At 40.5% G+C, this 25,171-nt stretch overlaps 4 protein-coding genes across 5 annotated transcripts; 2 read left to right on the plus strand and 2 right to left on the minus strand.

Moving 5' to 3' along the window:
• LOC109474017 lies at window positions 1-1,606 on the plus strand. Its single transcript, XM_019774222.1, has 4 exons — window positions 1-287; window positions 554-669; window positions 1,048-1,210; window positions 1,437-1,606. Exons 1-4 carry the CDS (start codon window positions 50-52, stop codon window positions 1,511-1,513), a joined length of 594 nt encoding a protein of 197 aa, XP_019629781.1. The 5' UTR covers window positions 1-49; the 3' UTR covers window positions 1,514-1,606.
• Window positions 1,607-1,652: 46 nt separating this feature from the next.
• LOC109474016 (geranylgeranyl transferase type-2 subunit alpha-like) lies at window positions 1,653-9,136 on the minus strand. Its single transcript, XM_019774221.1, has 13 exons — window positions 9,107-9,136; window positions 8,420-8,530; window positions 7,825-7,949; window positions 7,167-7,354; window positions 6,649-6,846; window positions 5,904-6,070; window positions 5,543-5,638; window positions 5,185-5,293; window positions 4,694-4,745; window positions 4,442-4,530; window positions 3,721-3,923; window positions 3,153-3,354; window positions 1,653-2,611 (listed from the first exon to the last, which is right to left on the minus strand). The coding sequence occupies exons 1-13, from the start codon at window positions 9,107-9,109 to the stop codon at window positions 2,454-2,456; spliced, it is 1,701 nt and encodes a 566-aa protein (XP_019629780.1). The 5' UTR covers window positions 9,110-9,136; the 3' UTR covers window positions 1,653-2,453.
• Window positions 9,137-9,372: 236 nt separating this feature from the next.
• Window positions 9,373-13,878, plus strand: LOC109473832 (OTU domain-containing protein 6B-like). The gene is made up of 10 exons (XM_019773932.1): window positions 9,373-9,463; window positions 10,097-10,251; window positions 10,668-10,775; window positions 11,023-11,160; window positions 11,422-11,441; window positions 11,570-11,615; window positions 11,788-11,896; window positions 12,008-12,069; window positions 12,214-12,323; window positions 12,873-13,878. Exons 1-10 carry the CDS (start codon window positions 9,382-9,384, stop codon window positions 12,958-12,960), a joined length of 918 nt encoding a protein of 305 aa, XP_019629491.1. The 5' UTR covers window positions 9,373-9,381; the 3' UTR covers window positions 12,961-13,878.
• Window positions 13,396-23,871, minus strand: LOC109473831 (lysine--tRNA ligase-like). 2 transcript variants are annotated; one of them, XM_019773931.1, is made up of 14 exons: window positions 23,771-23,871; window positions 22,041-22,191; window positions 21,068-21,233; window positions 20,120-20,296; window positions 19,495-19,598; window positions 18,896-19,021; window positions 18,245-18,364; window positions 17,631-17,793; window positions 16,830-17,009; window positions 16,489-16,574; window positions 16,205-16,290; window positions 15,781-15,907; window positions 15,089-15,232; window positions 13,396-14,635 (listed from the first exon to the last, which is right to left on the minus strand). In XM_019773931.1, the coding sequence occupies exons 1-14, from the start codon at window positions 23,821-23,823 to the stop codon at window positions 14,537-14,539; spliced, it is 1,782 nt and encodes a 593-aa protein (XP_019629490.1). In that variant the 5' UTR covers window positions 23,824-23,871; the 3' UTR covers window positions 13,396-14,536. The 2 variants fall into 2 exon arrangements, with proteins under 2 accessions (XP_019629490.1, XP_019629489.1); XM_019773930.1 differs by lacking the exon at window positions 23,771-23,871 and adding an exon at window positions 22,610-22,831.
• Window positions 23,872-25,171: the final 1,300 nt, after the last annotated feature.

A 25,171-nucleotide genomic window follows, 5' to 3' on the forward strand; every position in this document is an offset into this window, starting at 1 on the left:
CTTACGATCATTCTGTGTGGTTCAGCCTACATGTGGTGACCAGATCAGAATGTTGTCCTCCGGTTTTCTCCTGTGCCTCGGTGTTGTTGGGACCTTGGGCCTGCCCACGGTCATCCCAAACCGCCCTCGGCCGGATGCCCTGGGTGTGCTCAGTGGTGCCCTGGGTGTGCCCACAGTAATACCAGGCCGCCCGCCATGCCAGGAGTCCCAGGGTTCGGAAGGATGCTGGAAGTACGGAGTGTTCTGTGTGGAGGGAGAAGCCATTGCCTGGGACGACTGGGGAGACTGTAAGTCAATGTAGCAGTTGTAGAAAGGGGCTACATTAAGGACCCCTGAACATTATATAAATTTGTGCATGTGCCAGTGCACTTTTGGATGATATTTTTCTTCATCTTTCAATATCAATCTACAAGTTTCAAACACATCAAGATGGAAAGTTACTTTTGTGCCATTCACTCCAAATAAAATGCTGAAGAAACTAGAACAAAAATGACATTTCTCTGTTGTAGCAAGGACGTTGTAGAAATGAAGACTAAATTTTTTCTCCCCCCAGGTAACAAGTGCTCGTACCAGGGTGAGCTGTACGAGCCTGGCGAGACGTTCAGTACCGGAGCTGAGGACTGTGCCTGTCCGCAGGAGGATGGGGTAAACTATGGTGGAACTTACAGGGTAAGTATCATATCAAAGTGGGGTCGTGTGGCGTAACGGCAGAGCATTCAGCTTATGCGGAACCAAGAGGTCCCAGGTTCGAATCCTGCCATGTTACCGAGCTTGTCTTGACCTTTCCTCACATAACTAAGCCAGAATGATCTCATTATATCTGCACAATGGACTACTTCTCTTGAGAAGCATGAGTTAAAATCATGTTGTTGAGTGAGAATCATTTACATTGTTTGCACTTTTCAATAGCTGACAATGTCAACTATTGAAAAGTGTAAACAATGTAGATGATTCAAGATGTCATCACATACAAGCAGTGGGGCCAAGAAAACATACAAGTCATGTACAATCTGCATCAAACCCTCCATTGCTCCCTGCCCTCCCCAGGACCCTGTCTGTACTCTGGTTGCCCCAGTCCCGCCGACTCCCACACCAGTTCTGCCGACCACAGTGTCCAGCTGCCAGCCCTGGTCCCAGGCGTACGGCTGCTGGGTCATCGGGGGAGCCTGCATCCACGGACAGGAGGTTCTGTGGACAGACTGGAGCAGATGTAAGTGCTTAGGATCGGTACGAAGCTTAAGGTAGACAATACTGGACATAATGGAGTCATATATTAAGATGACACAGTGTAAACCTGAAGTACCAGATCGGGATTCAGATGTGGCTGTTCTTTTCTAATCCTAGAACCCTTCATATCTCAATATGAACTTTTCTAAGTGTATACAAATCTTGCTGATATTTCAGAATGAACAAGTTTTTTTTCTTCTTTCATACAGGTCCCAACTGGTTGAAGAAGAAGGTTGAAAATAGAGGCTTCAAAGTCAGCAGCATTGAGACCTTAAAAACAAACTGAAAAGAACATGTGTACGTGTACGTCCCTCTGATACAAATGTGTATCTTCTATCAGAACATTCCCATTTGTAGGAACGTCAAAAAATGGACTTAAGTTTACAAAAACTTTTGTTGTATTTCTTTTATTGGGACAATGGCTATCAACATATCCGATGCATAGCAGAACAATATATACCACTGAAATGCGACATAGAAATATTCATGAATCATTGTTTAAGTTCCAATGACTCGATGAGAATATATTGTACACATCCTGCCATTTTAGGTGTGAAGACACGCCTTAACTACACACAGGGCATTACAGGTACTGTATATTTTGCTATGTTTGCTTGGAAAATAACCAAGTTGTTTAGTTTGCCACCTTTAAATAGGCAAATCAAATGTGTGCCTGTGTGGAGATCCAACTGTCCTGTAGTACAGGTCACCTAAAACAGTGTCAGGCAAACATAAATATCCAGACTAAGGTTTGGTGTCAATTTCTGAAGACAATCATATTATAATCTAGATTGTTTGTAGCTTTGTATCATTCCTTGTAGGTTTCGGCTTCATACTCGTCACTTTTGAGTTGCATCTTTGATTGCCAGATATATCTTCTTGTAGCAAAACAATAATGGTGTATAAACATAATTACATATAAACAATTTCTGCAGTTGAAACATTGATTGCATAAAAGAGTGACATCCAACATTTGTAAACAGACTTTTTTGCAAGGTGTACATCATACAAAATGCAGCAGTGAGGCAACTTCAAAGTTGATTTTTAAACATTGAATCAAGTCTTAATATAGTTGACATAATTTCAGAACAGATATTTTCAAGATGCCTTTTTCATGATTTTTCTTCTCTCTAGATATGCGGCAACAAACAGTTCACATGAAACAGATCATAGTTCTTCTTTTGTCCATCTTTTTGCTGGCCAAATATGATATCAACTCATTCAGGTTAAATTTTGCTCCCATCCAGAACCTTAATCTGTGGTAGACCAGAGCGGATGTCAGAGTTGAATCCCTCCATACTGCACACAGGGTTACCCTCCAGGTCCAGCACAGACACATTGGTGCAGCTGGACAGAGGTGCCAGGACTTGTGCCTTAGATATACCTGACAGAACAAGTTAAGGTTGTACGTTTACAGAGAAAGTTTATTGCAAATACATGCCCGAGGACTAAATTGCAGGTACAAACAACATGTATGAAAAAAGAAAATACAATGTATGAGAGACTACGTCTAACATTATACATGTACTACATTCTACAACATACGTGGTACTAGCTTTGCTGGGTTTGACTTCTTCTTTTGAGGCAATGGAAGAAAAAATTTACCCACTTCTTCTATGATATGTGGGTTTAACTGTATATCCTACTAGGTGTCCAGAACTGTATATCCTACTAGGTGTCCAAAACAAATTTAAAGTTCTGTGGCATCCTTTGTGATTTTAGACACCTTACAACTTTCATGATTCTTTAGGTTCTTTAAGTTAGTAGTTTCTTTTTCAATGGAAAATGCAATAGGTATTTTTAATGAAGATGCTTCTTCACAGATGTGGCAAAAGTACTGACCACATAAAATGTACAATGTAGCTTGTTTACATGTCTACCTGTTCAACAACTAGGGTATAAAGTGCCATAACAAGAAAGGATACGGTTGTTTCTAAGGGAAACCCTCCCCAGTAGAGGCATGTTGGTGAGTCCTGCTATGCTCTCTATGCTGTTGTTGTCGGCCAGCAGGAGTTTCAGACACTGTAGCATGTAGACAGGGACGTCCAGAGAGGTCAGCCTGTTGTTGGACAGGTCCAGCTGGACCACCAGGGTCATGTGACCCAAGTGACGGACGCAGGTCAGGCCCTGACAACAGTTTCAGACATACATCATTTTCAAATTTAGAATAATGACAGGAAACTGACAAACTTTTTCAGTGACAATCAGCATTCAGTAATGGCTCATGACATTTGCAAAGCAAATGCATAATGTTTACCTTTACATTTGCGGTCTGCTCAGTTAATTCTTACTCAAACACATTCATTATATGGTGACAGGAGTCCCTCCTGCTAAAAAATTGCAACATGATGTAACCCAACACTAGTTACCATGGTGACAGACGTCTGGTTCGGGTCATTGACCTTATTTTTTTGGAGAAGAAGAAGAGGAAACAGAGCAAAAACAATATGTTTTCCTCGGTAAACATAAAAAGTAAACCAAAGATGTGTTTACCTTTCCAGACAGGTCCAGTTTGTTGGTGCCCTCCTCTGACTGCATGACAGTGTTCTCTATCAGGAATCTGCTACTGAGGTCTGTGTAGTAGTTTCTCCTGTAACTATCCAGGGACGTCAGCTTGTCCACGTACTGTAGGGTCTGCTCCTGGTAGGTGACGGGGTCGATGGCTCTCATCAGCAGTACTATGGATAAGATGGCCCCTGTAGAAGATACATGGCAAAGAGTTGTAACACTGGAAGAATGTCCTGGCAGTCAGTATGTACAGCACAACATGACAAGAAAACTTAAGGCACTTTCATACACAAATCACATAGTGGGGTCATGTGGCGTAATGGTAGAGTGCTGGGGTCAGACCCAAGAAGTCCCGGGTTCGGATCCTGCCCAATGCCACTTATCTTGTGCCATTGGGAAAGGCACGGCTTTCCTCACTTCACTCTGGTTGGTGTAAATGAGTACCTTCAGGTCAGGGACGTCCCTCGGATAGGACGTTAAATGGAGTTTCCGTGTTTGGGAGAGCCACACCCCAAGCACGTTAAAGAACCCACCGCACTTATCGAAAAGAGTAGAGGTCCCTCCCGGTGTGAGTGGTTCAAACCTTACAGTCCGGTCTTACACAGCTTGTACTTACATGTACAAAACTGGTGTGTTATGCCTAAAAAGGCAGTTACCGGTTATGCGAAACAAATAAACAAAAGGTTAGGCCAGTATAATATCTTACATTTGTTGTCAGGTTCAAGTTCATGTAGCTGCTGGCATGACTCCAGTTCCTGTTGGAGGACAGAAGACTTGGCTACACTCAATTCTGACCTGCAGGGGTAGAAATATCAAACCTCATCCAACTGATCAAAGTACTGGGATGTTATATACTGGTCACTTTTCAACTTCAACAACTTATTTTGACTTCAACAACTTAATACTTCTATATTTCTTAAGATAACAATGTCAAGACATGGTAGAGCCTTTGTCTTACCTGAACAATTCTTTACTTTCCGTGGTGTCTCTACTAAATACTTCAGAATGTCCTGTGGGGAAATAAGAAAATTTCTTTTTATATCTCACACAGCGCACACGAATGTCTTCAGCACAGGATATTCTCTCACTGGTAATATTCTATAATTCATGCACTATAGATAAGAAATTCTTACAGAAAAAAAAAGAAAACTAGAAAGGTAATATTTGCAAAGCAAATGCATAATGTTTGCCTTCGCATATGGTCTGCTCCCAAATACATTAAATTTTGTACATATGGTCAGACAGGAGTCTAAATCCCTCCTGCTATAAAACTGCAACATGATGTGACCCAACACTACAAATGTAGTTACCATGGTGACAGACATCTGGTTTAGGTCATTGACCTTTTTGGTTTGGAGAAGAGGAGCAAACAGAACAAAAACAATATATTTTCCTTTGGTTAACATAAAAAACAACAAGACAACCATAGAGGACTTTCTATCTGCTTACCTGCTCCAAGAACACACTCCCTCCCTACCAGCCCACTATCAGTGTCTAATGTAACATGTATGTGCTGATCACTGTCAGACTGTAAACTGTGTTCTGGAAAGTCAAATATCTGAGACACAGAGGTTAAGGAGTATTCAAGGGGTATTCTTGAGGTTTCTTTGTTGTCTTGCACCACAGCAACTTCTTTCTTTAGAGCAAATCATCATGAATGTCTTAGCTTTGAACTGGTCTATCCAACAACATTTCTATACCATATGCCTAGCTAGATATATTCACCAGTACATTGAATGAAACAACTTTATGTTGGTGCATCTTTTCACACATCAACCAGAAAATATGCCCATCTTTAAAAGGATACCAACACCTGTTCATATGTATCAGTGCCACGTGGGGTGTGCCATCTTCCTGTGATGACCTGACCATCTTTTACTACATTCAGGGTTGCAGTAGTTGCCTGTAGAACAAGGTAACACTTGGTTATATGTTGATAACCACTAGTAAGATAATGGTGAACACTTTGGCATGATGGAAAATAATATACACATGTAGTAAGTCCTCGTGAATATTCCGTTGAATATTTTATAATGCAATACAGTGTATCATATATCATATTTAGTTGGTAACTGCAACATGATCAGCCACACCTGTATCAACTGAAGCTAACTGAAGTTAGGGTCTTTATCGAGTACAATAGATGAACATTGTCAACTGCAACATACCTTTATATGCTTTGAGAAGGTTGCAGTCAGCCGATTCAATGGCCGACAAACATGCAGACACCTAATAGACTGGTCTCTCTCAGCCCTTCCCAGAAGCCACCTATGGTAGAACCAGGCACTTTGGTCGTTGGGATCTGTGAAGAACGCATTCTGGGCCAGCTCATGTTCTGTCGAGGAAAAGTAATGACACTTGTTAGATCAGATGGTTATAAGTCATCTCATTCTGTTTCATGTTTGAAATTTATACAGATGATCCAAACAACAGATACTGGCAAACCTTTGTCAGAGTTTGTCCCCTACAATACCTACATAATAGTGAACCCACAGGACAGAGGCACATGGCAGGTTGCCATCAAGCCTCAGCATCAGTGTGCAAGCACGTCTAACTCGGGGAACAACAGACACTAAACTGGATAGTGAGTGTGAGTGAGCGCGTCAGCAGAACGTACTGCACCTGCGCGAAATCCGTTATGTATTGTGCATAGCACTTCGGCAGAACGTCTCATATACGGTCGTATTTGTGCAGATAAGGTTAACATCCCGTCTGTAGTTTACAAATGTTAGAAAAGTTGGAAAAGATATCATCTGCAACAGGCAAAATTCTGATGCAACATTCACCAAAAATCCGACAAAAAAAATGAAAAATCCTGGTTTCGCGCGCCTGTGTGAAACCGGGATTTTGCCAGTATGTTCTGCCAATGTGCTGTGTGAGTGTGGTTTGAGGGTATTGAAGCATCAGGCTAACCCTGTAACAGTGCAGTCTCCTCCACGCCCTGCGGCTGTTCTGTGTCAGGGTGGACCAGAGGCAGCAGTTTGCTGCGGTAGTGCCAGGAGGAGTAGTTGGAGAAGTTGGAGCTGATCTTGTCTGTACTGAACTTCAGCTCCTCCTGAGGGGGGATGTTGGCTCGACGAACTACAAACCTTCTGTAGTCCCAGCAGTGGACTGGAAAAAATAAGCAATGGTTTGGTTTTCCTTTAATGCCCATGATCATTATAACCATCATTCTGGCATACTTATTTTCACCATAGCCAAGTGAGGAAAGTAGTGTAAAGTGCTTTTCCCAAGGGCACAAGGCTGGTGATGGCAGGATTTGAACCCGGGACCTCTTGGTTCTGAATGGAATGCTTTGCTGTTGCATCACACAACCATACTGATGTACAATGTCGTACATGTGTATAGCCCCAACAAAAAATTATACTTTTGAAGGAATAACTGTTCTCCAATGAGTAAAGCCTGTAAAGTACAAGTCTGACAAAACTTACAGTTCCTTTCATCATACTCCAGAAACTTGTTACATAGCAGCAGCTCCCTCTGCCAGTTTGGCTGGGGCATGCAGTCCATGACCCAGCACCTGTGCTCCCACACACTGTAAGACTTGGGGTTGGACTTCAGACATGTCTCCAGGAAGGACAGCTCATCTTGGTACAGCTGCTGCATCTCATCTGCTGACCTGGAGGGGAAGATATCAAATAGAACAATGATGTCAATACTGACAATAGAAATGACATTCTGAAACTGCACTTTCTGATACATACAAGCTTCAAACAGTGGATGGTTTGCTACTCTCCAAGCAGATGGAGGAAGATCGTTACCTTTTTATATGTGGCCTGATTTTTGTTTTTGTTTTTTTTTTGTTTTGTCCCTCTCTGGCCAATGGATGCTGCCTGGCCAATTTGATACTGTTTTTGCCACCCTAGGATTTGCTTGGAGTTGGAGATTATGGTTTGCAACCCTTTAAAAAGCATGCCTTGGAGCCCCGGCCAGTGTACCAGATTTCTTTCCTAAAATAGGTGACTTAGAATGCTGAAGGATATGTTTATTGGCTTACCACACACATGTAACATTTGCAATTTGTTCTCCTACAGATATACAGGCTGGATTAATAACATGTTGGGAAAAAAGAAGGTAAAGCTGTTTTACTTGTCCTTGTGGAAGGCCTGGAAGATTTCCTTCCTGTAGTTCCACATGGAGAGGAAGTCTGAGTTGTGAGCCAGGATACGGCCGGTGAGGTCCAGGGCCTCTCCATCATGCTCTGCATTCTTTCTCTGAAGAAAAAAAATAAGTACACATCATGTATATATAACAGTATAAGCCATGACTCATAACGTCCATCATTTAAGTATCTTTATCCCTTCATAAGACAGTTACTAGTACTGTATAAGAAGGTTCTTTTATTCAACATTTTATTCAGGCTAGGTGTTGGCTAGTGTTTGAAATCATATGATGACCGTGACATTTCTTCTCTGTTTGCAAAATTGCAATCTACAGTTAGTGTCCAATACCAGTACAACTTAGAGACAAGACTTACTCTCCAAGCAGAGGTTGATGGGGGAAGATCATTACCTTTATAAATATGGTCCTTTTTTTTTTTGTCGCTACACCCACCAACCTTGCTTGGGTGCCGTATTGGACCCTCTCTGGCCAATGGATAGTGCCTGGCCAATTTGGTACTGTCTTTATGCCACCCAAGGATCTGCTTGGAGATTAGACAAGACTAAGTTTTCTAGATGGTAACCTTTTCAAAGAGCCTTCCCGTGGCAGCCTGGTACTTCTTGAGTTTCTCCTCCCGTTCTTTCCTCTTGGCCTCCTGCTGCTCTGCAGTGGTTTTCACCTTCAGTCGTCCATGCTGAAGAGATGTACAATGTTTTAATCACACAGCAGTGTTGCTATACAAAATGTATTATATTTCAAAGTTATGTTTAAAAGAAGCAGTAAAAACAAGCCCTTCAGAGATCCAAGCAGGTCCATGTGTTTTACCAAGGAGGTTTAAGACCTTGGTTTCATTTCAATCAGTTCAAATTTTTTATGATAATTGGTCTTTTGATATGAAAATTTCCTGCTATGTGGATGTGTATAAACGTCAATGGTGATGATTTGCCATTGCAATTCAAGCATGTTATTTGTTGTGTTTTAAGCTACACGTACATCTATGGGTAATACACACGTGAGAACTGAAGGTCCATGCCAAATTGCTAATATGATATAACTACCGAGGGTTATATTTGAAAGTGTCAAATTATGAGACATATGCATTGTCCATATTCAGGAAGGTGCAACAGTCCATTCTAAGCTTCTGCTAGATCCAGAGCAGGCCATACAGATTACAACACCAGTTTGTAATACCGCAATAACTACAAATGTTGTTTTAATCGTCAAAGTGCTCTTAATAAGACGGAAAGCAAACACAAGACGGCACACCCACCATTTTCCACCACTTCCTGATTCAGACCGGAGCACACCTTTATGGGAGGACCCACCATTTTCTGAGGGGGTGTCTTAATTTAGTATTGGAATACAATTTGTAAAAGCCAAATTAAATGCACTTTAAACTGTTTATTACGATATAATAAGTTAAAATAAAACTTAATGTATCTATATAGCTGGGTAGTTTTCATTTTAAAGACCACATATAGAAGTAGAGACGATAAAATTTCCTACACTATTTTTGGGATGTTCCCAGGCAATGACGTAATCATCATGGCGGACGAGGGAGAAGAAAATCTGAGTCCGGCTGAAAAACTGGCCAGAAAACACAAACAAGAACGGAAGGAACTTCAAGGTAGGGATCGGTTTATCGTATATAGACGTGGAAATCATCAGACTCTGTATTGTGTTGATATTACATTCACGGAAGCCTCTAGCGACAGTTGAAGTGTGGTGAAAAGAGATGGGGGGGGGTATGACCGGCTCGATACCGGATCTAGTACAGAAGGCGTCCGTCCGACTGTAGCTTGTACGATCTGAAGCCGAAAGTATGGACACCTCAGGGCAGACAGTACTGAATAATTGTACCTGTAAACATGGCAAGATCGGAGCGCGTTAGATGGACTTAGAGCTGTGCTGATGATACTACTGTTTCCGCCCTGTGGGTCAGTTGCAGTTGTGTACTTTTGGTGACCTCTAGAACGTTGCAGTATATTTGGGGATGGTAGCATCACACTTCACTAGTTAAGTCTCCTGCCTTTCATATTGCGTGCTGCATGGATAGAATTTTTCCCTAGATGAGATCATAATTCACGCGATATTACCTTTTTATTATATTTCCTTTTTTGTATGGGTTACAAATGTACACAGGTATTTTATAGCTGTTTCTTGTTGGCTTCCTTGACTAGTGGTCTTAAAGATAAAGAGAAACAAAACAAATCTACTGGGACATATAATTGTTAACAAATATCCTCTCCTTCCCAATTAGCCAAAGTCCAGCAGATGAAGAATTCTGTCCCTAAGAATGATAAGAAGAGGAAGAAACAGCTGACAGTCGAGATCGCACAACTCGAGGCTGAGCTGGAGGAGAGACACCTCAGGGAGGAGGCGGAACTGCCGGCATCTGGTGATGCCAGTAAAGAGGTAGTCATCTAGGGAAATGATAGCTGGCCACTTTTTCTGGCAGTCACATTGAACTATACAGTAACTGTAATGTACACTTGAATTAAATAGTACATGTGTTGTACATGTAAGTTGCTAATAGCTGTAGCGATAAGAGCTTGATAAGAATTAGTTTTAGGCTGCCATTACTGTAGACTGGTCCGCCCACCTAAGGGCTCAACACTCGACAGTCTTTTATCTATTTGTACCCACTTAGATATTTTATTTTAGATGTGTTTGTGTAATGTTGTGTGTCTGTGCTATGGGCCATTGAGCCTGAAATAAACAATAAATAAATAAATATGCCAAGAAATGTGTTTTCATCTGTCATTTTTCTTCAAATTTTAAGATGTGATAACGAAAATGTCTCGCTTGACCTGTTCTTCCATGTTCCCCAGGAGGATGCTGTAACAGAAGGGGTGGAGGGTCTAGATCTGCAGGTGACTGACTCAGCACACGGACAACAGCCTCAGAAACAAAAGGTCTCCAAAGCACAGAAAAGACGGGTAAGACACATTCTTTTCTCACAGGAAACCACTTGTAACATTTGCTGTACAGTTTGAAAAAGTCAGTATTTGATGTTGTTACCTGTTCATACTTTGCATATAATGTATCAGCATCAAGTATCAAGTACAATACCTTCAACATACCACAATAGATGGACTGTCATTTCCAGTAGTCATTGTTTTCCCTTATACAGTACCTGTATATGTATGCTGGTATTTGTAACTGTTTTTGGCCAATTGTTTCCAGGAGAAGAAGGCAGCTAAGGACCGTGAGCGTGAGCAGCGTATAGCTGACTCTGAGGTGGAGAACCTGCTGGGAGCCAGGCACCAGGAGACACAGAAGATCAAGGCTCTCCTCAGGGACAGGCATCTGGCAGTGAAGGAGGTAAATATATGGATTGTGGAAGACATTTTCTGTACTAGCCATTGACTATTGCTGCTGTGTATGTTCCTGTTCTCCAAGGGTATTGCAGTTGACCCCATGTCTGTGGTTGATATCAGATATAGATCATTACCATAATGCATTGTAGGAAAGTTACTGGAACACAAATTGCTAGCAAATGATTATTTGCCAGTGATTAACACTGAGTAAAATATGCAAGAAAATAGATTCTAACAACTATGTATTTTCTTCTCCGTACCTTAGATCTCTTCAGATGGTCACTGGTAAGTTTCTCGCATTTAAGAGCTTTACCTTTTCAGTTCAAATATGTCATATGAATTTCTGTTGAATTTCATTTTCAAAACCTTTTTGTTTGTTTAATGTTATGTATAAACCCTTGTGTTTTTTATAGCTTGTACAATGCTGTTGCTGAACAATTGAAGCAAGTTGGTGATGAGGTCAGTATCCTACTGTTTTCATCAGCTTAGGTCTTATAACCTCTAATGTTTGGATAGGCTTTATGATAAATCACTGCCGTAAAAATCTTCAAATTGTTAAAATGTACAAGTTTTTGGTGATGTTAAACCAGGGTAAGCAATTGAATATGTACAAATATGTTTTCCCTTACAGAAAAGCATGCTGGCCCTTCGCCAGTTGACTGCTGAGTACATGAAGTCCCACACAGACGACTTCCTCCCTTTCCTGTCCAAACATGACACTGGAGACCCCTACACTCCAGGTTAGTGTTGGTGATGACCAAGTTTTACGGAATATCTATGGCTCTCCTACATTCTGTTTGTGACACAAGCCAACAGTTCATTCAGCAGACAAAATGCTTTGTGTATTTCAGAGGAGTTTGAGGACTACTGCAACGATATTGCCAATACTGCTGCCTGGGGAGGCCAACTAGAGGTGGGTTAAAATAACATTTTCTCAATACTTCTTCCAATAATCAAGCTGCTGTACTTGTATGTATTATGGTATCAGTCTCAAGTTTTAGCTGCTGGAATCACCACTAATTTCCTTAAATCATTTCCACGCGTCTTCCTCTCACAGCTCCAAGCCCTGTCCAGAGTATTGAAGTGTTCCATAGAGGTTATTCAGGCTGAAGGCCCTGCCATCAAAATAGGAGAGGAGTATGATGCCAAGTTGCCAGTTGTTCTGACGTAAGTTGATCCTCCCTTGTTTTTTTTCTGGTGACAATTGTCTATATGTTGTACTTGTATAATGCCCGTAACCAGTACCAGTGTGTAGTAAAATTTGAACATTGTAGACTAATTTTTGCTCAACGTTTGTTTCGCATAGCTGGTAAAATGCCTTTAGGCATAACACACCAGTTTTGTACATGGAAGTACAAGCTTCATAAGACTGGACTGTAAGGTTTGAACCATTCACACTGGGAAGGACCCCTAATCTTTTCAAGAAGTGTGGTGGGTTCTTTAATGTGCCTCTCCCCAAACACGGGACCTCCATTTAACGTCCTATCCGAGGGACGTCCCTAACCAAAGCTAGGTACTCGTTTCCACCTGAGTGAAGTGAGGAAAGTCATGTAAAGTGCCTTTCCCAAGGGCATAAGATCGGTGACATGATAGGATTCGAACCCGCAACCTCTTGGCCCAGAGCCAAACACGCTACCATTTACCCAAGTCTTTTTGTGACTGTAGTGTTGATAAATGCTCTCTGAACATGCAGTTCAACCTGTTCTTGCTCCACAGGTACCACCGGCATATGTATGGACTGGGTGAGCATTATAACACTGTCAGACCTTTGGCTGAGGAATTAGCTGAAGAAGAGGATTCTTAACAGCAGCCAATCTTGCAACAGAGCAATGCTGCAATACATGTCTTGCACAAAACCCCAGTGTCAGTAGTTACTGTGACTAGTTAAGATCAGTGTTTATGAATTGTCTATTGTTTTTCTGTCATTTACTGTTCCAAAATCTTCCACTCAGCAAGAAATAGATACATGTGATGCCAGGGTATGTAGTGTTGTATGTATGGACTTAATTAACAATGCGTTTGGATTTGAAAGGTTCTATGCAGAGAGCAGCTATGACTGAACATTCTCACAAAGATGTATGTTTGTGACAGTTGTCAATGCATGTTATACAAAAAGTTGTCTTCTGTAAAATGTATTTGATAGAGAGTGAAAAAGATTGAATGATGTTTTTAAAGGTATACTTGTAATTATTATGGAACGAAAGATGTAAGTTTAACTGTTACTATTTTTCACACATCGAACATAAAGAAACGGGTAATAGGGACAATTTTTCCCTGTATGGGGAAAAGCAATTTGAATGGTAAGGATATAAAGTCATTTTCTAGAAGGGCTTGAAAAGTGAAGCTCTATATTTGTATGATGTGCCATAGATAGGATTATATGAAACACTATAAGAAGTACCAACCCATCGCAAAGCCATAGATGTGTTAAAGCTAAGGGAAACTGAAGTCATGACTGCTCAATTGTTGCTATAGTACTCATCTTTATATGGAGGTGTTGATAGTTTAGTGATAGCCCACCTTTTAGAGCAAATTACTTGTAGCTAACATAAGAGTCAACGATGGTTCAGTATGTTTGTGCACAATTCTAATTCTCTACCTAAATCCCACGGAAATAGAAAATAATGTAGCAATATTAGTAAAAATCCATGTTGATGTGTGAAGAGTGTATGGAGTATTCTCAGATAAAGAACCATTTCTAAAATAAAAGGAAGTAATCATACAAGTCTTTTGCTGAACTTTGTCTATAATTTGTGTACTCCCTTATTTGTAAATTTACCACCACATACATGTACTGTATTTTGTAGATGCATAACCTTGATGCATTTCAAAAGAGTGTTTTAAAAATGGCCATATTCTATAGACAATAGGTATAATTATTAATGTAAAAACTAATGTTTTCACTTACAATTGTATAGCCCATATGTGCATGAAAATAACTAGTAGTGTATGGGTGTGTAAAAATTGCCTACAGTAAAACTGGTCATATGAATACTTTTTCACTATGTGCCATACATGCATCTGACAGTCATTCAGTGCTATAATTAAGTTCTGCAACATACTGTAATGTTTCAATCATGCACTTCTAAACCTTGATTTTAATTTCTAAAGATGTACCACAGTTTTAGAATCTGAGCAATGATAGTTGCACTTGGCAGAAGTAGAGTACTTTAGTTGGCATCCTGACTTTTGTACAAAAAATTTCACTTGCATATTCCGGAGCTACAAATAAGCTGCAGTGATTGGCATTATACAAAGCATACCTTTCAGTGTGACATTCAGTATGTATTTTCGTAAACATTTCTAAGGACATGAAGTATATCTGGTGGGCTTTGAATGCAATGTTTGTTCCCGTGCCTGCAGTGATGTCAGGTTGACACCTATTTGTTAGCTGGATTGTCTGGTCCGTTGGCCAGCTCTTCATCCTTGTCTCCTGCTTTTGTATCGTCTGGCCTCATGGCCGGGAAGAACAACACCTCCTGCAATAGGAAACACATTATTTAAATCACTATCAATTACGATAGCAGTATATCATTACAACATGAGAAACACCTCAACTTTCACATACCATCACAGTCCAGCTACATGCAGTAAAGTCTTAGGAATCAGGTAAGATTTTCCAGGTAAAAACGATAGGTTTTTCTGTCAGAGATGAGGTTGTTTTTTTGGGTGCACCGCATGAAATAAAAAATAGAATGTCAGCAAAAACTATTAAAGTTTCATGTCTAAAGAAAAATACAACAATTTTTTAATATACTACTAATAACATACATACATTTAACATCTTTACATATGTAAACCTATGAAAATATTTGGGTACACTGGTGAACCCACAGAAAAAAAATGGGTGCACAGTTCCAAATTTGGGTGCACTTAAGTGCACATGCACCCAGTATTTTGAGCCCTGTAACCTGATTGAATTTTTGCCTGACCTTGATGTTGTTGGAGTCTGTGAGGAACATGGTGAGCCTGTCGATGCCCATGCCCCAGCCTGCCGTGGGGGGCAGACCGTACTCCAGGGACGTGCAGAAGTTCTCATCAATCAGCTGGGCCTCATCATCACCAGCGGCTTTGTCCTGCAGGGAACAACAGTCAATACAGGATATTCAGTTGGAAATGTTAACAGATTACAGAGTTGCTAAAATTGCAAACATAAGAAGTCAATGTTGTTTAGTTCTCCAGTAACACATTGTAACAAGAACAAGGCATAATTTTGTCAAGGCTAGAGGCAACAACGGTTTGAGGAAACTTCAGCCAAAATAAGATTGGCACATGATATCCAGATGGAAATGTTAATAAATCACAGATTTGCTGAAATTGCAAACGCAAGGAGTTGCTGTTGTTTTGTTCTCCAGTCACACATTGCAACAAGAACATGGTATAATTGTCAATGCTAAAGGCAACAAATTAATCCAAAAGATGTGTATTTGTATCTGATTAATCAACTACAAAGAGTAGTGTGTTTAATAATGCTTTTCCCCAACAGTATTCGAGATTATCCATAGTAACTTAGCCTACGCCCTGACGCCCTGACAGCCTTCTGGCATAAGCTTGTATACAGGAAAAAGGGATCAGGAAGAAGGTTAAGATTGAAGGATTTTATATTTGGAGCCACCAGACTGACCTTGGCTTGCTGTTCAAACCTCTCCCTCTGTACCATGGGGTCGTTCAACTCTGTGTAGGCGTTACAGATCTCCTTCTTCATAACAAACAGCTCAAACCGCTCCGTAAGGCCAGGGATGGAACGGTGCCTGGAGGGAGGGAACACATGGGGCACTCTCCTTTCTCAATAATTCAATGAAAGCATAGTCTTATTTATCTGAATAGCTATTGAAATACAACATGCGTTCACATCACATCAACGTGTGTTGCACAGCTGTTGACATTACTTGTCAAAACTGACATAGTTTCACTGGGAAATCTGCAAATGATTTTCTTAAAATGATTCTAAATTGCAGCACTAGTGTAGATGATTTATACAAAGTATAAATCATCTACAGAGAAACATTTCAGTGCAGATGTACTTGTGTGTAAACTCTCAGACCTACCATTTAGCAAGTGGACTCATGATCTGAGGGTGGTTAATGATGAAGGTTGGACTGATCCCCTTCACTTCTAGGTAGTCTCCAACCAGCTACAACATAACAAAATACACCATAGTCAGAACAACACTTCTACCTGATTCTGAAATGATTAGTACACACACTACACAACAAAGTGGGTGTCTCCAAAGGTCAATAACATGAGACTCGTGACATATATAAGTCTTTAATGCTCAAGATTCTTCCAGCACTGTCATACCACTAGATACACATTAAGTAGTGTGACCAACCTTGTCTAACAGTCGGGCTGTTGTTCTTGGGGGAGGGCACTCCACCTCCAGTCTTGTACACAAGTCATCAAAGAACTTCCTCGACTCTGCATACAGAAAAAATAGATAGACATGAAAATGTACACTACATATGAACACAAATATGAATATAGAGTGCAATTTTTGTTCATAAAAACTCACGTTAAGTAACTTAATTACAATGACCAGTCAGTTGGCTTCCTCCTACAATTTTTGGTACCTGTAACCTTGGTTTAGGAACTTCTAAAACATTTTCTTCTAATCCTTCTGATTGTTCGTTTTTCTCTATGACCATCACCATACTGTACCACAGACATCCTCACCTTCCGTGTGCAGAGTGTCTGCTGCAGGTAGCTTGACCTTGAGTTCCTTCTCAAGGTCACCCATCATGTCCAGCCGCTTGAAGGGCGGGGTGAAGTCAGCTTCCCACACCTCATCACTGTCGGCCCCCTCAGGGTGGTACTGGATCTTGTACGACCCCCCTGTTATGTGTTTCACCATGCCTGGGGGGGGGGGAATCAACGTGTCAGACCACAACAGATAACTGTAAATGTCTAGTAAGACAAAAGATTTCAAGCCTTGTACTTGTAGTATTGTACTTGGGGATAAAAAAAAAACTGATAGAAGGGCTCTAGCCAGCTCAAAATTTTTGTCTGTCAGCCCAGATTCATGATGGAACTTATGACTGGGGACAAATTTTGGATTTCCAAGCCTTTGAAAATGTAATTTCCCACATTTTGAGAGGCGAATAATTGGGTTGAGATCTAGAGTGGTTGTTGGTGGCCTTTTAGATCCTTTTATCTTTTTACCAAAAATTTTTTGCAATTTTGTCCATCAGATTGCTTTAAAAATGTTTCCATCACATATCACAAAGTTCCTGCAATTGACGGAAAAATGGGTGCTGGCTAGAGCCCTGGATGACAGGCTTTTGAACTAAGACTAAGGTGAATGAAAATCTAAGGAGGGGGTAGTCAGGAACACCTCTTACTTCTTTTTCTACTCTTGAACCAATTTTTCATCTTAATCCATATTCCTAACCATATACTGTATCTAAAATGGAAGAGTTCTTGTTGCCAATGTATGTTAAGAATGACAAATGTTATAATGTGACTGATGGTCTTCACCTGACAGCAGGGCCTCTGTCATTTCCATGAGGTCGTTGTAGTCTGCGTACGCCATGTAGAACTCGCAGGTGGTGAACTCGGGGTTGTGCGTGAGGTCGATGCCCTCGTTACGGAACAGTCTGCCGATCTCGTACACCCGGTCAATTCCACCCACAATCAGCATCTGAATAAAAGCAGGGCTCGAAATTAACAGTGTCCGGATGGCCACTGACCACTAAAATTTAGGCTGAGACAACTAAAATACACTTTTTTGGGTGGATCCCTGCAAGGGACATAAATTTTTCGAGCTGATCGACCTTTTCTAGCTCCATGATCTGACACCTGAGTGATAAAACGTTATACAATCGGTTTTCCAACACTGACATTGAAGTGTCCTCATGCAAGTTTTTCTTTGTTAAACTGTATTGTAAGTTGGATCAATACATGTATTGCCAAAATCTACATGTATCTAATCTAAAATAATCACAAAAAAGATCATCCCTAACTGCTGACCCTAATTTTTTCAGGACAGAAACAGGAAACACAACATTTTTTCCTAGGCCTTATCAGAACATCTTTATAGTGTACCAAGAACACCTCTTGGTACCATTCCCACCTACTGCCTTTCCCCTTACCTTGAGGTAGAGTTCGGGTGCAACTCTCATGTACAGGTCCATGTCCAGTTCATTGTGGTGGGTCACGAAGGGTTTGGCTGTGGCTCCGCCAGCGATCATGTTCATCATGGGGGTTTCAACCTGTAAGTATGGACAAGTCAGACCCATGACATTCTTCTTGCAAATGTTTTAGCTCTTAATTTCTTCTTTTCCTTTCATTTTTCTACTATATTTCCTGCTAAGATAATTAGATTTTGCATAGTGCCAGTGAAAATTATATCATACCACACTGTAAGTGGTACTTAAAGAGGTTCAGAAGGTAATAAAATGTGAAGATACCCGAGATAGAAGACTTTTTTGTGTTTACCGAAGGAAAACATATTGTTTTTGCTACGTTTCCTCTTCTTTTTCTTCTCCAAACCAAAAATGTCAATGACCTGAACCAGACTGTCTGTTACCACAGTAACTAGTGTTGGGTTACATCATGTTGAAATTTTATAGCAGGAGGGATTTAGACTCCTGTCTGACCATATATATGAATGTGTTTGAGTAAGAATTAACAAAGCAGACCATATGCAAAGGTAAACATTATGCATTTGCTTTGGAAATGCTACCTTTCTAGTTTTCTTCAGGATTTATGTTCAGACTGAATTTCTAAAAGATAAGGGTTACCTCCAGGAATCCCAACTCATCCAGGAAGCGCCTGACGTAGTTGATGATTCTGGCCCTTATGATGAACTTGTCCCTGACATGTTCGTTGATGATCAAGTCAAGGTATCGCTGACGGTATCTCGTCTCCTGCAATGGACAGCACATAGTCAGGGTTTCAACAGTTGATAGAGGAGGGTGAGAGGCGGACACACCAGTGTTAGCCATAACTACTCAGGGCTACTCCATTTAAGCAGTTAATGGAGGGGGTGAGGGGCGGACAGCCGGTTTATTTTAAGCAACAAACCAGTGTTAGCCATTGTAATAAGGTGTAGGCAGACTACAAACGTAGTGCTTAATAATAATAACCCACTAATACGCATGTGCAACAGTCCCTTCCCCAAGAGAGTTTTCCCTGGTATGGCCAGAGCATAAAAGCTGCAACATTAAAGCCTCCAAACTGATCATCTAGAGTTGAGTTGTGATTAACAAGGGAACCACATCTGTAGGAAGGTACGAAGGGCAGAAGGTAACCGTCATATGGTGTCAGAAGTGGGATTTCAATGCCTAGCTCTGGTCTAGTTGTGAACAGAAGAATATACGAGTGCAGCAGCGCCCCCTACCTTGTTGGTGATGCCAAAGTGCAGATGAGGCAGCATGTGCAGACAGGGGGACAGCAGCTGGATGGAGGTGGGGATGATGCTCAGTTCTCCCTTCTTGGTCTTACCTGGAACACAAAACACATCGTTCTGAGGCTGTTTGGATCAACAGCAGACAAATTCTCTTCATGGTGATACAACCACTAGTACTACTGAAACAACTGTCAAGCATTCTGTACTTATCACCAAGCATTCCTCACACAATATCTTATGCTAATATCCCAGCTAGCTGAAGCTGTAACAACTAGAAAGGTAACATTTGCAAAGCAAATGCAAGTTTACCTTTGCATTTGGTCTGCTCTGTTAATTCTTACTCAAACACATTCGTACAGGAGTCTGAATCCCTCCAATTGCAACATGATGTAACCCAACACTAGTTACCATGGTAACAGACAGTCTGGTTCAGGTCATTGACCTTTTTGATTTGGAGGAAACAGAGCAAAACAATATGTTTTCCTTCGGTAAAATTAAAAACTGTCAAGCAACTACACAATATCTTCTGCCAATATCCCAGTTAGCTGAAGCTGTAACAAAACTAATTGTGAACAGATGAACGGATGGATGTATCAGTAACAAAACACCAGCATACCAGGGTTGCCTTTAACACCTATGATGTCCCCTCTCCGGATTCTGCCGTTGATTTTGAAGAACTCCTCCTCGCTGGTGTAGAATCTGGCGTTGGCCATGACCTGGATCTTCACAGCCTCTGCTCTCAGGTCATAGAATATCAGCTTCTGGCCTGACTCCCTCTTAGCATGGACCCGACCTGGACACAACGTGGTATGTCTAGATTACTGTTTTCAGTCTTGCAGAATTATACATTCAAGACATGGTGTTTTCCATTGCCTTTTAATAAATCTTTACAAAGCATAGTATCAATAATATACTAGATTGTGCACCTGATTCACTGCTTACATGTATAGTTAGCAATCATTTCAATGGTAAGTTTCATAATGAGGATGCAAATAAACGCAAATAAAGAGGAGAAAGCAACAGATTTCTTACAAGTAGACCATAGATAACTGTTAATTAAAGAAGCCATATTTTTTTCTTCCTAATGGCCAATAATATAAATTTGTAGTGAAGGTCTTTTTTTATCATTAAGGTCATGTTGATTTGATTATATGGATGACATCCGCGCGCGCATTAATTTTTGGCCGTTTCAAAAAAAAAAAAAGTTTTCAACCATACTGTAAATCGTACAAAACAGTTGCAAAATGAGCAAAAATATACCGTAAGTTACAAAAAAAACATACCAATGTCGTACAATGCCAAAATCAAACGAAAAAAGACGAAATTGAAAGAAATGAACTTGAAGACTACATTATTCGCCAAACCATATTCTGTCCCATTTGTTCAACCCTCATGACCACATAGATTTCATAATGAAAACAACCTTTTTTTTTGCAAAACTTTTTTTTTATTCGCAGGCGCGCATCAATTTTGGGGTTCCCGGAGGATGTCATCCATATAATCAAATCAACATGGCCTAACTGCCAACAGTTTTGTACTAATTGTAGTACATGTATTTTTGTACCTGCTACACTGAGAGTGACATCAGTCAGGTGGTCTCCAGCATTAAGGTGTTGGTATTTGTCAATGAACTCCTTGAGGGACAGTTCCACGTGGAACTTGTGGGGGTAGGGAGGCTCATCACCCTTCTTCAGATCCAAGATGGCCTGAGATCTAATCTTGAAGTATTGCTGGTGAAAGAAAAACATGAAAAGGTAAGAATTGTACAAACAAAACACAGATGAATGTTTAAAATGACTCCACATTTTTGGGCATACATGAAAGCTATGACTGAACCTTTTCATGAAATTCCAGACAAATAAGGCTACACTGACATAATTTTATGGATAACATCCTCTGAAGATCATATTATCGATGCCATAGACTACAGAGGATGGCATCCAGGCCACCCCTATATTTTTTAGAACAGGCAAAAATCATTGCGCACGTAGATGTCATCCATAGAATTAAAGCAGCGTGGCCTAAGTGATGAAGATATCAGTGTATGAAATACTTTTTTGAACCTGGTTGCCCGGTGGCCAACCTACGGAAAAAAATTAGGTTGCCCATCAGAATTTTAGGTTGCCCCACCTATAAGTTACTACTTTCCTCTAATTAAGTAATGTTACTACAAGCCTTTGACAATATTTCTAACAGCCTTTAGTAACTTAACTGATACTAGTAATAGCCATTAATACACTCGAGGACTAAATACTTCAGACAGTCTGTCACAAAGGAATGTTGTCAGACTTGAAAGACAAGGTAATTCACACCTCTGGTCTTACAATCATCTACTAGCACTACTAGACTATATGTGTACAAATTTTCTCTTCCTATGACAAAATCATGTCAAGCAAAAAAAGTGTTTCATCTGATGATTTTTGGATTTGATAAGCACACTGGGCTACCTGGGTTCAAAAATAGGTTGCCCCAAGTAAAATTTGGTTGCCCGGGGCAACTGGGATACCAGATATTTTGCATGCTGGATATATACATACATTGGGATCTAAGGACTCCTCATCAATGGCATCTTGAGCTGGTCCTGCCGCCTTCTTAGCCACAGTCTCGGCCATCTTCTCTGCAGCTGCTTTGGCCTTCTCTTCTTTCTCCTTTTGTTTCTGCTGGGCTTTCAGTCTCCTCTTAAGTTCACTTTGGGCAGAAACAAGGAAAAGAGACTTAGCAAAAATTACTTTTAGCACATGCGTTAACTGTTCAAAAAGGGAAAAATAAAGGTTGGCTGGTAATGAGTACTGAAGAGTGCTGTGCTTTCTACCTAGGATTTGTAGTATCTTACTCACATTGTTTTAGAAACCCAGGACAGTTCAAAGGACACCACAAGTTTATGTTGGTCTACTGTAATTTGCTTCTGGGTTTCAGACATCCTCAAGAATGACAATTAATTCAACTTAGCACATGCATTTTGCTTTTGTCCAGACTAAGAGTATACACTACAGAATCTTCTTGTGGCCTTGGAAAAATACATTTGTCAAGCAAAGATTTGTTGAAAGAAAAATAACTTTATCCCACAGCTGACACAGTGACAAAACAGCACTCAAAACCAACCAACCTTTTACTGAGCGTGTCCTTGTGATCGCTGCTGTAGGTGGCCCTTGTGAGCCAAGTCCAAGTGGGCCACCTTTGGATGTGGACTGGCTCATTTTGCCTGACCAGCCCCAGTCTCACTACCCCCTGAACTTGACGGACAACCTTCAGCAGCAAGGACAACCCAGGGGATGCCATTCTTTAATTTGCACAAGGTTTCCCCAGCCTTCTTGTACTTTTCAAATCTAGTCTGCTAATACATTTTATCACAGTGACCTATATTGGACAGAAGAGAGAGATGCACTCATTTAAATGATTTATCTATAATGGTACGCTGAGAGATATTGCTTGCCTCATTCAGGTACAATGACTCTATATGAAATCAACAAACCTAATAATATCTAAACTGAAGAAAATCTTTTTGTTTCCAGTCTTATTTTTGTTTTATCTGTGAGCAACCATCTGATTTGTGTCATCCGTATCGTGCACTATCATTTAGCTGTTATACATCAGTGGCATCACTCTATCACTAGGCTAACGGACGATTAAACATACCTCTAACATCGATTACAAACCAATCTGTAAATATAATCTGTAACCTATGAAATTTCATAGTGCAAAGGGCCATTTGATACGTTCATGATGATCATGAAAATCATGATAAAAACGAATTGGAATATATGGCAAATAAACCAAAATGCAAAATACGACACATTGAGAGGCCCACGCAAGATCATATCACATATAATACATAATATGATGCAACTTTCCACACCCATGCCCCACCCCCATGTCCCACAAGTCTTCTACAAGGACCACGTGTGCTGTAGTTTAGACTCCTTGTTTAGACAAAGGGCATATTAAACTCGGCAACTGAGTGACAAATTAACCGTGCTTAGTATTGACCACCTGATTTATATCACACTGCCCATTCTTCCTAGGTCAACATATCAAACCAAAACATGTTTGTTGACTTTTGCGCCCTCCCCTACCGGCGATGCGATATTTTCAGCATGATGCAACGAGGCCATTTAGGATTGAAACCGAAAACCATGCGCACACAAAATCCGATATTTTCTCCAAAGCGTAGCCCCATGCTATATTTTTTGGAATGCTAAGTTTGAGACAAGGGTATTATCTACTGCTATCAGTACGCATCTGATCTAAAACTGTACGAAATACCTACTTTTTACTGATTTTCTCTCCCTCTCCGACCACAGACGACGAAGTATCCGCCATGTTGGATCCGGCTCAAAATCAGGTCGCCGCACCGCATTGTGGGTTCGCGAAGTAAAGTTTTGGCGGGAACCGCTAGGAGCGCTATTCACATTGGAAGGTAGAAAATTTGAAAGTGGGAAATTCATCCTCTAACTTTCTGAATGAATTCGTTTGGTTCAAACGGTTTAAACGTTTCAGGGGGATATATGTGTGAAAACGTTTTGTTTTGTTTTGTTTTGTTTTGTTTTGTTTTGTTTTGTTTTGTTTAAGTCGTCCGCAAATTGTTAACTGTTTTTCTACAGTCCTTTTTATCCCATGCTTGCGCTTGCACCTCTTTCACTAAAATTGGTAACGTTACAAAGATGATTGGATTCTGTCAATTGAGAAGCCCATACATACTAAGGAAAAGGACATCCAAAACAAACACACTACGTATTAAAAAGCAATACCTTTATTTGAATCAAATATTTCTTTTACTTTAAAGCGTTACGATACCAGACCTAATAGTCCAAATAACTACTGTTGACAAACGTCTGACCAGCGATCGGATTGGCACGAACAAGATCAAAACGAGACCTAAACATTTCTCTCTGAATTTCTCTATCCCTTTCAATACTCACATAGCAAATACACAAGGCGCTACAGACTAAAGTACTGCAAACAGTAAATGTTGGGTAGTTGTAACGTTCAACATAACGTCCCCGCATATACTAGTATAGTATATCAAACAAGTCTATAATGTTATGTCATTATGTGCACTACATAAACTATATAAAGGGTAGTACTTATACTTTGTTAAGTCACTATCAATTTTTGCCTCAATAACTCCTATTTTTTTCATGATATTTTACAAATATCAACAATATTCCCATAGGGAGATACAGTGGCATGTTTGCGTACCTACGTACGAGTCATTATTTGGAATAACAATCTATGCTTTATCATATATAATTTATCTCCGTCACTTTTCCGTAACTAAAATTCATTTTGCTGCAGACCTAACTTACAGATGACTATACATCAATTCTTGATAACTTTATACTGACTATAACTTTGTCACAAATAAATCATAGAAAGTGTGAACGTAACCTGGTGTCCAGTCTATCGTGGTAGGGGCGGGTTTTCTTCGGGGCTGCAGGGTCTTTTCCCCGCCCGCCTGAGCTAGGTTCCCCGGTAGGTTTTTCACGATGGGAGATTGATTAGCAATCGTGGTGGGGCAAATCAACCCCGGAGTGCCAAATTCTATCACAGGCGTAATACTAGTACTCTCACCGGGCGGCCTGTTGAGCTGGACGGGGGAAAACTATTAGATCCCCGAAGACAGCCTGTCCTAACCACGATAGACTGGGCACCAGGTTAGTGTGAACAT

The sequence above is a fragment of the Branchiostoma belcheri genome, unplaced genomic scaffold (genome assembly GCF_001625305.1).
Source record: "Branchiostoma belcheri isolate BF01 breed outbred unplaced genomic scaffold, Haploidv18h27 scaffold3, whole genome shotgun sequence".
NCBI lineage: Eukaryota > Metazoa > Chordata > Leptocardii > Amphioxiformes > Branchiostomatidae > Branchiostoma > Branchiostoma belcheri.

Excerpts from the sequence above, each read along its gene's own strand:
- LOC109474017 (XM_019774222.1), top strand. The coding sequence starts at position 50 with ATGTTGTCCTCCGGTTTTCTCCTGTGCCTCGGTGTTGTTGGGACCTTG. Across the intron at positions 670-1,047 it reads ACTATGGTGGAACTTACAGG|GACCCTGTCTGTACTCTGGT; the intron begins GTAAGTATCATA and ends TGCCCTCCCCAG. Across the intron at positions 1,211-1,436 it reads GTGGACAGACTGGAGCAGAT|GTCCCAACTGGTTGAAGAAG; the intron begins GTAAGTGCTTAG and ends TCTTTCATACAG.
- LOC109474016 (XM_019774221.1), bottom strand. Across the intron at positions 7,355-7,824 it reads CAGGCCTTCCACAAGGACAA|GTCAGCAGATGAGATGCAGC; the intron begins GTAAAACAGCTT and ends CTTCCCCTCCAG. Across the intron at positions 6,847-7,166 it reads GGAGTATGATGAAAGGAACT|TCCACTGCTGGGACTACAGA; the intron begins GTAAGTTTTGTC and ends TATTTTTTCCAG.
- LOC109473832 (XM_019773932.1), top strand. The coding sequence starts at position 9,382 with ATGGCGGACGAGGGAGAAGAAAATCTGAGTCCGGCTGAAAAACTGGCC. Across the intron at positions 9,464-10,096 it reads AGAACGGAAGGAACTTCAAG|CCAAAGTCCAGCAGATGAAG; the intron begins GTAGGGATCGGT and ends CTTCCCAATTAG. Across the intron at positions 11,897-12,007 it reads TGGAGACCCCTACACTCCAG|AGGAGTTTGAGGACTACTGC; the intron begins GTTAGTGTTGGT and ends TGTGTATTTCAG.
- LOC109473831 (XM_019773930.1), bottom strand. The coding sequence starts at position 22,782 with ATGGCATCCCCTGGGTTGTCCTTGCTGCTGAAGGTTGTCCGTCAAGTT. Across the intron at positions 18,365-18,895 it reads ATGAGTTGGGATTCCTGGAG|GTTGAAACCCCCATGATGAA; the intron begins GTAACCCTTATC and ends CCATACTTACAG. Across the intron at positions 14,636-15,088 it reads CAGACTCCAACAACATCAAG|GAGGTGTTGTTCTTCCCGGC; the intron begins GTCAGGCAAAAA and ends TTCCTATTGCAG.